The sequence below is a fragment of the Camellia sinensis genome, chromosome 1, assembly GCF_055761805.1.
Source record: "Camellia sinensis isolate YWXY chromosome 1, ASM5576180v1, whole genome shotgun sequence".
Taxonomy (NCBI): Eukaryota; Viridiplantae; Streptophyta; class Magnoliopsida; order Ericales; family Theaceae; genus Camellia; species Camellia sinensis.
Window position 1 is genome coordinate 207,998,847 of NC_138961.1, and position 12,415 is coordinate 208,011,261.

The following is a 12,415-nucleotide window of genomic DNA, read 5'->3' on the forward strand; positions in this document are numbered from 1 at the left end:
ATTTGTTAACCACGATTAAAGAACTTGCTAAATTATGATTACTAATCGTTGTTAAAATGTTAACCACGGTTAAGTTAAAGTCACCGGCAAAAGCGGAGGTCATCCAGCATTGGGTCCCTTTGTCGTGGCACAGGCCCGCAAAATCTGTGGCTCTAAAGCAAGCAACCCCACCAAAAATGCCCTATTTAGTATTTTTTTATTTTTCTATTCTTATTTAACTTCACATTCTCACATACATACTCATACATATCATCATCAATGAACACATGAGCCATCACATTCTCACCGTTGATTTCTGATCGGAGGGCAGGAAATTGGGGATTGATTAGGTGGAGATGACGTGGGGGTGATGTGAGGAGAGGCCATGGAACATGGGGTATGTGACATGCACACATGGTATATTATGTTTTGGCTGAGGCCAAGCGTGCAAAGGATAGTGGCAGTTAATGATGATTGCAAGACCAAAATTGAATTTAATATTTTACAACTTTGATAAAAATATTTGTATGTAATTATGTAGAGAGAGAAAGATAAGAAGTGAGGAGAGATGAAGGGAAGTCTTTAAATAGCTTTTTCTATACTGGTAAATATTTTATTTTGTGGGCCTAAAAAAATAATTTAAATTGTTCATTCAAAATTTTTTGTAGTAAATATTATTTGTGTAAAAAATTAATTTTATTGAAAATTGATAAATAGATGAACAAATCACATTTTATTTTATAAAAAAATAATTTAAATTTAAATTCATAGATGTTGTCCATTTTGAAAAATATAATATAATTTGTCCATATAGTTAATGATGTTCGATAAAAGTGACTTTTCTTCGTAACTTATTGTTATTGTTAGACGTACAAGATTAATGGTTTGGATAATTGATCTGAATGTATAATGGAGCTCGCGAAATAAAGCATAGAGGAATATAGGGAATAGTAGTATAGAAGGGACCATTTGTAATAAAAAAAAATTATTATTTAGTTTCGGAATACCAAGTTTAGAGTGTTTTTATGGCATTATAATGCTACATTGACTATATTAGAGGTGTGATTTGGGGTGATAAAATGGGAGATGAGACATTTTTCATTTGTTTATTATGAAATATGTAAATAATATAAATGGGTTGATGGCATTTTATAGTAATGCAATGATGATATATGAAATAATAAATATTTATATTATATCAATGTGGTCATTCTAGTGTTATTATGATATAAATTTAGGAAGGAAGTAGGTTAAAAATTGATTTTTTTTCAATTTTTTTTTTAAAATATGTAAAAAAATAGAGAGATGATATGATTAAAAAAACTAAAAACTGGCTTTTAACAATATGTGATGTTTTTACAAATAAAAAACTATATGATACATAAGTTTGTTTTTTGAATATAAATTTGTGGGGAAAAAAGAGAGATTTTTCTTATTTTTTCTTCATTGTTTTTTCACATTGGACATTGAAACACAACAATTATTGGATAGTGATCCATATCATAGTATTACCGTTATATCGATTTTTTATTTTTAGATAATTTTTTTTTTGTGAACAAGAAAAAAACAATATATTAAAAGAAAAACAGGAAAAAAAAACAACAAAGGAGTACAAAAATGTGTCTACCAGCTAATAACAATGTGGTTTCTCAGCTAAAATTTTAAAATATAAATTCATAATTACCTCTCCAAATATAAAATATGTTAAAATACATTAACCCCTACTCTTTTTAGTGAATGGAATAGTCATATTAATTCAAATATGGTGCTGGAAGTGTAAATGTTTTTAATTCAAATATGCATAGCCTGTGTCTTGATAATATTGGTTAATAATTTTTAAATTACTTGTATATTTTATATTATATGTATTTTCGTTTATTTTGTACAAATATTTAAAATTTCTTAATAAATGTTCAAAGCACACTTGATATCAAAATCTCATGTTTTTATTCAAATTTCATCAAATTAGTTCCTAATATTTAAAAAATACATGTTTTATAGCTTCTTTTCGTTTTTAGTATAAATGTTTTGAAAGTGAAATCCAATTGAACAGATGTAGTTAATTTTTATGAAAAATGTCTGATTACTTCATGAAATTCTGGGTTTGTTTTTTTTATGGCTTATTTTCATTTTTAATGATTTTTTTTTTTAATTTCAGGCTTTTAAATTTTACTTGACGGGACAAATTAAAAAAAAAAATCAAAAAAAAAAAATCAGAAAATATAAAAATAAAAGAAAAAAATAGGTGATTTTTTAATATAATTTTTCAAATTTTATTTTGGTCTACACGAAACAGACAAAAAGAAAGAGTAAATTTTTTATACATTATTTTAAAAAATCAAAAAAATATGTATTTTTTCTTTATTTCCAAACAGTCCTGATGTTTTTAGTTTGGATTAGATTTATCTCATGTTCACATCTCAAATGAGAGAGCCTATCACAAGTTCTATTTCGATGATCCAAACTGTTTATTTTGTAAGGCCCCCAGTGGATTAAATTTATCTCATGTTTATTTTGTGGACGATATACGTCAAAGACTCTATAAAACGAACGTTTTCAATCATTAAAACGGAATCCATGGTACACCTATTCAAATTGTCTAATTTTACATATTAATGTGAGAGAAGTCAAACCCTTTTAATTTTAAAAAAAAAATTTACTTGTAGTATTATCAAAAAAAAAATTATTACAAAATAATAAAAAAAATTATAACTTTAATTATTAGTGTGTATAAAATTTATCACTTAGACCATCTTCTATGGTTACTTAGATTTGTCATTAAATTTGAATTTGGTGAAAAAAATCTTTTTTTTTGCTCCAACAATTTTATCAAATAGGTATTAAATTCAAAATTTCACTTTTCTATCATCAAACTGAAGATAATGTGTCTTTCATCAAATCACTGTTTATTGTCGTTGCTGTATGTCTCCCGAATGTTCTCCTGAATGACCACTTCAAGACAAAAATTAGTAAAAAAATTGCACTGGCCGATCGACTATCTAGTCAACCGATGTTCTGATAAAGTTTTAAAATTCTTCGTTGGAACACTTGATATCAAGAAAAATTTTACTCAAATTTTTATTTAAATTTAATAAAAAAATTAATATACCATTATAGATGTTGTTATATGTTATTTATTTACTTTTTATAATATAAACTTGAAATTCTTCGTTTAATTTAAGCCTTCTCAATAAAATTTAAAGTTAAATAATTAGTGGAAGAGATAGGGTAATTAATGATGGAATTAAAGTGAATAGGTAGGAGAGAGAAAGAGAGAGAGTGTTAGGAGGGTTAAATGTCCCGTTCACCACCCGGCAATCCAACTTCAAATGCCGCTTTCCTGTCGCCTTATCACAGCTGTTCCCCTGTTTTCCTCTGTCCCCTCAATCCAATCTCCCCCACAATATAAATGCTCTTTTACGTGACTTACACTTTTACCCCTCCTCCTTTCCCTTTTTTTTCAATTCGCCCCCTTTGCTTTTATATTCCCCACATTGCCCCTTGTTGCCCAGTCTATATAGCAAAGCTACTGAGGGTAGTTTAGTCAATTCATTGACGAGCATGATTCCCATGCAATGAGTGGAGTGGTTCAATATATGATATTTTTGGCTAAGCAAGTGGGTCTATTGTTTTCTTTAGTTTTTGCAATTTTGTTATTTCTGTACATTTCCCACTTTGTCTACACTCAAGTCTTCATGATCAGCCAGCCCCCCCTCTGCAAATAAATGATAACTTGGGATCTTCCAAAATTACCACTTTGTCACTTCAGTAAATTAGCATATTGTTTTATGTAGTATGTTTTTACATTACAAATGAAACAAGAGAAACACTTACATATGTCCAAAATATAAAAACAAAGTAAAATCAACTCCAACCCCATTATTTTTTTGGCACATATTGATTATTTTACGAAAATTGAGAGCTTCTAATTAAAGGATATTGTTAAACTACCATGTTAGGCATGTTTAAAATTTTATGCATTCCAAACTAACTAAAGGATAATGTTAAAAAATTAACTGTTACTATGTCAATTAGGCTTATTGGGCGGGTATTAAAATTTACGATCACATATGTTAAGCAATTGTTTGGTTTCACACTTTTTTATGTTAAAAACATTTTTGAGTTTTCAATTTAAGAAGATTCAACACACTTTTTAAGCAATGTTTTAGACATTTTAAAGCTAAAATCAATGTTTTTTAAGAAATTGTTAATTAAATGACATATGTTGATAACCTATTCTTCTCGCCTCTTTTCTCACTATACAAACAATTTTTTTTCCTCCTTCTATAAAATATATATATATATATATATACATGCACATAATCAACCATACAAGCATCAAATCAACTAATCAATTAAGCAATTTATTTATTATTATTGCCAACCCCTACCGGGTCCAATCTCACATTTTTTTATTTACAAACAAATTTAATAATAAAATTAACATGATTATGGATTATTTTGAGAATTTAGTAAAAAATTAATTTTTTAATTTTTTTTAAAAAAAATATAAAAAATAATGATATGATAAAAAATAGACTAAAAAGCCAAACATCTTTCCAAAAGAACCCTAAACAAAACAAAGGGCAAATTTTAGTCATTTCAAAACAACAGGGGCATATTCGTCATTTGAGTTGTAAACCCCGTGCGCATTATAGCAGAGAGACATATGAAAGCAAGAGACAGAAACCGTCTTTACGAAACCTTTTCCTAGCACAATGATGCGCTCATACCATACCACCTGCAACAGCGGCATTTTTTTTTTTTTAATTTTCATGATCAACGGGTCAGATTCGCCAATCTCAACCAATCACAACCGTCGATCAAATTCCTCCCCTCCAGATCGGTACAATATAATAATAAAAAAATGACATAGCTTTTCGTGTAATTTTCCTTTTTGCCCTCCTTGGCCTTTTATCTTTGCTGAGGCTTCGAGGTTCTCGGCGAACAGCTCTTGCTTTTGTTTGCTTTCTGCTTAATGGAGGGACCTTAATCTCTCTCTCTCTGCTTTTCGTTCTTTGCGTTTGGTGCTCTTTCTTGTGATCTCAAAGCTTATATCGATAGTTTTCTGCGATTGAAGTGAAGTGAAGTGAAGTGAATAGAGAAACTTGTTCAGGTTTGTTTTATGATTATGTAGTTTCTGATATTACATATATATATATATATATGTGTGTGTGTGTTTGTGTGTGTGTGTGTGTGTAATGAGCTCTACTTTGTTAGAAATCAGGTTTTTACAGTGAGATCTTGATGCTGTGCAAGTCTCGTTTGATTTTATCTTAATTTCGGGTGTTTATTTGTATTTTTCTGTTTTGTTTCTCTTTAAAAAAAAAATAAAATTGAAATTTCACCTGGTTGTACTGAAATTTTTTTTGGGCATTTTTCTTTGTTTGATGATAAAATTCTGATTTGTCTATGCGTGTTTGGTTGCCGAGAATGCCTGGGAAAAGCTAAGGAGAATAAACCGACAGTTTCCTTTTTTGGCTGTCTGTTAACCCAGTACTGCAAACTGCAGAATCCAGCATAATAATCTCATTTCAAATTTTAGATCATGGCTTGTGAGCATGAGATTTCTCGTTTGTTTTGATTGGACTTTTTCTATGGAAGTTTAGTTTTCTTCTTTTCAAGCATGCGGATTTTTCTTTGCTGATTTAAATTAGGGTTTTAAGTCTGAGGTCGGCCTAATTTCAACTGTTATTGATGACTGTCTCTTAATTCTAGTTCTGTTGTCAACATCGTTGAAACCCTGTAAAAAATGGATCTTCTTAGTATTTTTAATTTTGTTCTCTCACGTTGACCATTGGAAATTGTTGGAGGGTCGGCAAAAGGATCTGTCTACACTCTGTAGAGACTTTTTGTAATTTGTCTTTTGCCTTTTTCAAACAAGTATACTATTCCTCCTAGAGCTGCACTGTAGATTAGTCTCCCATGTTGTTCGAACCCGGGTGCGTAATCATCTGAATTTGTGTAGTCCATTGCGGTCTTTGTCCTCGTGGGCACTCGGGCCTGTTGGTCTGGGATACTTCGAAGAACATACTACATACGCGTAGTAATACATCGGAAAATTAAACCTAATAGCGCCAACCATTATCAACTGTTTTTGATCTACGGACACCTCTTCTGAGGTCTCCTACTGCATTTCATAGGGATATTCATGCTTTTGTATTGTTTGACACTTGCTTTTAATGTATCTATGCTTTATTTTATGTGTTAATTTTAGTTGAAACCTCTTAAAGCTGTTTTATAATATTGAACTGTGGTTTCTGTTTTTCCATGGTGTGTCACAATTTCAAATTTTAAAGAGGGAACGCATGTCAAAATATAAACAATAGAATGAAATTCCTTTTCTTCCCTATGATAGATGTATTTCTGAGTTCTTTTTTAAAAACCATTTCTGCTTTATATAGCTGGATTTTGTTGAAAAATTCAATGTTTGTATGCGTTATGTGCACGTACACACATTTGATCAATGGAAACTACTCCTGTTAGTTGTTGCAATTTAATTGTTTTTTTAATTTCAAGCAGGTTCAGAGGAAATTCTGGAAGTTCTGGAGTCTGATGTCTCCACCGCTGTTAGGTGTTGAGGGGGAAGGTCGGGCCAATGTCTCCTTAGTGGCTGCTTCAGCCTCTATGGACACTATCTCCCAGAATGGGTTGGGATTAAAAGAGCGCAATTATCTGGGTTTGTCGGATTGTTCTTCAGTGGACAGCTCCCCAGTCTCAAGTGTGTCGGAGGATAACAAGAGTAATCTGAATCTGAAGGCTACTGAGTTAAGACTTGGTCTACCAGGATCCCAATCCCCCGAACGAGATTCAGATCTTAGCCGGCTGAGCTCGGGGAAATTTGAGGAGAAGCCCTTGTTTCCTTTGGTCCCTTCAAAAGATGGAATCTATTCATCATCACAAAAGACTGTTGTTTCAGGCAGCAAAAGAGGTTTCTCTGATACAATGGATGGGTTCTCAGAGATGAAAGGTTCTGTGTATGCTGAAGGAAAGTGGATGTTTCATGCAGCTGGGTCTGATTCTGAGACTCCACAATCTGTGGGACAAGGGAAGTTTCCTGGTAATGCAGGAAAAAATGTAATGCTGACCTCTAGGCCATCTGGGGCTCAACCAAACATAACGAAGGAAGTGCCCTCAAAGATGTTACAGGAACGGCCTCGTGCCACAAATGGAACTAATCATAACGAAATAAAGGCTTCTAACAACAATAACAATGCACCTGCTGCAAAGTAAGTGCAAAATCCACTACAAAGAGGGAATTTGGGGGAGAAAAATGAAACAAACACTCACACACGTATGGGCACGCATCTACACACTGGAGTTTTTTTATTTTTTATTTTGGGCAAATTACCAGCACTCCCTTGAGGTTTGACTAAAATACAAATTTCTCCCTGAGGTTTGGGAAATTAAAAATTGTCCTTAAGGTTTATATTTGCATAACAAATGAGGGGCAATTTGTTATGCAAATATAAACCTCAGGAGGCAGGATGTAATTTCTCAAACCTCAGGGGAATCCGTATTTTAGTCAAACCTCAAGGGGGGTGTTGGTAATTTGCCCTTTTATTTTTATTCTGTCAGGATTATTTTTACTTATATTCCTTCCATTGCAGGGCACAGGTAGTTGGCTGGCCTCCTATAAGATCATTTAGGAAGAATACACTGGCTACCACTTCAAAGAACAACGATGAAGTTGACGGAAAACCAGGCCCTGGTACTCTTTTTGTCAAGGTCAGCATGGATGGTGCTCCTTATCTGAGGAAGGTAGATCTACGATTGTACTCTACATACCAAGAACTTTCTACTGCTCTAGAGAAGATGTTCAGCTGCTTCACCATCGGTGAGCTATTTTTGTAGGTTCAAATATTTCATAATTTATGTTTATTTCTTTGATTTTGTGGATGGGTACTAATCTGTTCTGTTGAGATTTAAGAAATGCACCTTGTGTAACTATCTTGGTATGGATTCAGTTATACCACCATTCTATTGCAATTTCAGGTCAGTGTGGATCCCATGGAGCTCCAGGGAAGGAAATGCTGAGTGAAAGCAAGTTGAGGGATATTCTGCATGGATCAGAGTATGTGCTTACATACGAGGATAAGGATGGTGATTGGATGCTTGTGGGAGATGTCCCTTGGGAGTAAGCTTTCATCAACACTACTTGTTTTATAACTCTATGCTTCTATTTATTTACATTTTTCTGTAATTCCAAAAATAAATATTAGTAAAATGCAATATAACTTGTATGTCTAAAGGATGTCATCCATATTTTGTCTTTGTGATGTACCTAAGGATCTTGGCTTCCCTTGACCTGTGGAGAGATAATTTTTCTATTCCAGTATTGTTTTTAACTGGAAAAGCAAGTGAAAAAAGAATGGCTAAGTGAGTCATTTTAAGTAACCATAATACAAGTCTTGTAAATTGAACTTCTTACTCGTGCTAATTGTTGACCAACCACTAATGTGAGTTTATGCTACATATGTATTGTTCAAGTTGAACATTAGTTACAGCACTATCATACTGTAGAATTATTTGGTACCTTGCCATTAAGCAACTATGTAAGTTGACCACAATCTACCCCATTACTAAGAAAGCAAGACTGTATTAAGAAATGTCAAACTAGCTGCATTCATGGGCATCAAATCTGTGTGTTGGAATGCTTATTTTACGACATATTTCCTTGTTAGATTGATTGTCAATAAGATATATTACTCATCTGATGAGAAGATTTTTACCCATACACATTTGTGTTTGCGATTTGTTTGATCCCATTATCTCAAGAACCCATATTTTAAGTATGACAGAATAAGAATGCTAAATTGATATAATTAAGCGGTGGAGGATCATTATTATAAATTATCATAAAAAGTTCCAGTTTTACAATGTGATTATTGGCTAGATATCCAAGATGTGATTTAGATACTCCAGAGAGCCAAATGCAAACCAAAGTATGAATATGTGGGTTCCTGAGATGAAGGAAAGGAAATAGAAAATCATTGGAACGAAGTAATGTATATTCATAAATGTAAGACCTAGAAACTAACCCTCTCTTGTTTGGAAAAATTGACCATTGGTGGATCATTACAGATGGTTTGGTCATGTCTCATATAAAGTGAAAGATTTCTTCATATTTGATTTTAAGTAATTGAATACACATCTAGGTTTGAATAATCCTAATTTTGTAAAGTGACCATGAATATTATTCAATAATTATTCAGATATTCAGGCTTTATAGTTCATTCAAAGTTAAAGTTAAAACTTTCTCGAGTCAGCTAAATTTATTTGATACCACTCAACTATCTGCTTTAAGTTGTATTCCACAATAAATCAACTCAAAATTTTGGTAATGGTTACTCATAATCCTTTTCCTTCGTATATGTTTTAATGGATGGGATCATGGTACATGGAACATGTACAGTGGGCAGATTAGCTTGCTACCGCTATAGTCTTTCAGCTGGCTTATCAACAAGGTATCAAACTTTGTTGCATTACACATGAATGAAAGATAAAAATAAAAAAATAAAAAATAAAAAATAAAAAAATTGGACCATGTTAGTTAAAGCACAGTTCATGATGTATTTTCTCAGTTTTGGTTCAGTATTTTTGTTGTTTTTTTGTTTATGTATTTATTTTTCATCATTGCCCTTTCTTAAGTGTCTTGCTAAAATGCCTTTTTTTGAATCGTTTAACTTGTATAGAGAAGTGTGCAGAGAAACATAGAAAGTTGCACGAGTCTCCTTTATGTTTGATTTCAACTTTCACATCCTGCATGTTTTAAGCTATGTTACATGTACTCAAGTGCTAGTATTGGTTGTGAAGGGTCTGTCTAGTAATCGAATACCTGTAACCCTAAATCTTATGATAAATATCCAATAGTTAGGCACAAGTAGATGCACTCGTCCCAAACATTTATATATGTAGTATATTGTATAATATTTTAATTATAGATATTATTTAGGAGTGTACTTATAATTAAACGAGATTCAAAAAAAGAAGGGATTTCTATCTTTCAATCTTGTGAGGTTAAATTTTTTTCTTTACTATCAACTTTGTGCTTCTTCTTTAAACATAGTAACAAATTAGATGATCCAAATGTTTAATTTGGGTAGGGGTTGTACACATTTCCCATATCCTTACATTTGTCATATTTAGTGGGCACTGGTAAATTGGGGGTAAGAGAAGAGTACATGTAACCCAGGTTTTTCACTATGAAGTAGTTTGAAGGTGCAATTTACTTGTTGGAATAGCTGGATGGAAATAGACAAACAGTTGAGGTTGTTGATCTCATAATCTATGGATTAGGGGATCTTACCCAATGTTTCTATTAGAACATATATTAATAATAAGATGGCTACTTGTATAGATCACTCACTTAAAGAATTTTGAACTGTTCATTGATATACGGTATATTATCTTCTAGAATTTTGTTATTGGATAGCTAGTGATAACAAATGTCACATCTCTTCTATTGTATGTATGGCTGGCTCTTAAACTTCTGCATTACTTACTTGGCCTACCTTTTGATTGTTGTGTTGCTTGATGATGCATTTCCTTGTTTTTGGGTATATTTTTTCAAATAAACTGCACTGTTAGCTTAACCCCATTAAGTCTTCAGAGTTGTACTTGGCCTACCTTTTGATTAGTTTTTCTTTGGTTGCTTTGCATACGAGTAGTAACTTCAATTTTGTTTCTTTGCAGGATGTTTATTGAATCATGCAAGAGGCTCAAGATCATGAAGAGCTCTGATGCCATTGGATTAGGTATGTATTTTCAGTCTAGTGATTCATTTTGCCAAAAATAGCCCTTAAGAAGTTTTTCTAGTGATTGGAACTGAAAATATCACGTTATTTTTACTTTTATTTTGTTAAGTAAAAAGGTCACATTGTTTAGTTCTAAGAGAATGTCTTTTTTGGGTGACGAATGCTTGGAATTGGGATTAAGTAGAAAAAATCAGCTGTTTCTATCTTTTATTAAACCTGGTTAATAATGTTTAGGAGACAATCCATGTGGTTTATATCCTTGACTTCAATATGCACTACACTATCTCATAGGCTATACTTATTGTAAGGTATGGAAGGACAGGCTAAGATGACTTGAGCAAACCAGAACCAATCAGATTATTGAGGGTCTTGTAGGGGGAAAATCCCAAATTTTTTAGATGGCAAAATATCTCAAAACTTGTCCATCATTTGTTTTAGAATTCAAGCTATAGCCTTCAAACATATTCTTACTTGTGTTTTGTTGTTGGCAGCCAACCTGAACTCTGCTAAGAGATTTAGGTGCATATAAAGCATGAATGGATGAATTGGACCATCTAATGTCCATTCTTTCATCCTATATATGTGAAAATTTGACTATAACGTGTTTGGTTAGGAGATTTGAGAAGGGATTTGAAAAGAGAAAAGAAAATGTAGATGAAATGTGAATAAAATATACTTACATTTCACACAAATTTTCTCTTTCTTTTTTCAAATCCCTTCACAAATCTCTCAATCAAACATAGCGTAAGGGGATTAAGTGGTTCGACATCATAGGTTATAGTTGTACATGCTAAAATAGTTTTGTGGCATTCTACAAAATAATTCTGTCTGTTTGTATTTTTGCTAGTATTTCGTTTGTTTTTGCAAGAAAAAGAGAAACCAAAAAAAAAAAAAAAAAAAAAAATCATGTTTTGTATCATGAATGAAGGACAAATTAGATTACCTGATCTGCCCTACTGGTCTGGTCTACAGCTCCCAGGGCCGTGGAAAAATCCAAGAACCGGGACTAACCAGCGCTTGGATATGATGACTGCTTTCCAGTCACGTAGTCTGAGGTCAAAAGATTCTCGAGTATTGTTGGAAGCGGATGAAGGTGTTTGGTTGATGAAAGAAGCAAAGTGAGAGGATGGTTTGGGCTGGACTGCAGATCATGGTTTAGATGCTTTTCATGTCTTACCGTGTTTACTTTTTTGCATGGATGTTTTTTTATCTGTGTGTCTGAACTCTGAAGCCTATGATTCATTATAGGACGTCGTTGTTATGATATTTTTGAGAAGATTACTGTTTGGGGAGTTAATATTTTCTTTCAACCAACTTTAGTTATGCTTTTGTATTTGATGTGTGATAAAAAACCAAGTGGTAATTATGCTTCTTCATCTGATGTTTTGTTGAATGTCCTGTTTGGTTGATTATGTTGAGCATTGTTTTCATTCTTTAACTCATTAGTTTCTTTAATGTTGCAATTGGTGAACAATTTGCAAGATGCATTACCATAGCTGTGTTTGACGAGCAATGAAGTTAGTACTATAATGAGATTTTTTGTATTTTTTTGTTTTGTTTTTTGTGAGGAAGAATCATGAGAGTATTTGTCCTGTGTTTAGAATAGCACATAAGATAGGATAATAAGAGAATTTTGATAATTGGATAGAGTGATGTGATTAATCCTATAAATTTCATGG

The 12,415-nt window shown here is 32.4% G+C and overlaps 1 protein-coding gene across 2 annotated transcripts; it reads left to right on the top strand.

The window, feature by feature from the left end:
* The first annotated feature begins 4,551 nt into the window (after positions 1–4,551).
* IAA9 (indole-3-acetic acid inducible 9) lies at positions 4,552–12,112 on the top strand. Of its 2 annotated transcripts, none has more exons than XM_028219046.2 (6): positions 4,552–5,095; positions 6,502–7,208; positions 7,590–7,816; positions 7,975–8,116; positions 10,675–10,736; positions 11,709–12,112. In XM_028219046.2, exons 2-6 carry the CDS (start codon positions 6,535–6,537, stop codon positions 11,744–11,746), a joined length of 1,143 nt encoding a protein of 380 aa, XP_028074847.2. In that variant the 5' UTR covers positions 4,552–5,095; positions 6,502–6,534; the 3' UTR covers positions 11,747–12,112. The 2 variants fall into 2 exon arrangements, 1 of the variants encoding a protein (XP_028074847.2); XR_014343799.1 differs by having other exon boundaries at positions 4,740–5,095; positions 7,975–9,446.
* Positions 12,113–12,415: the final 303 nt, after the last annotated feature.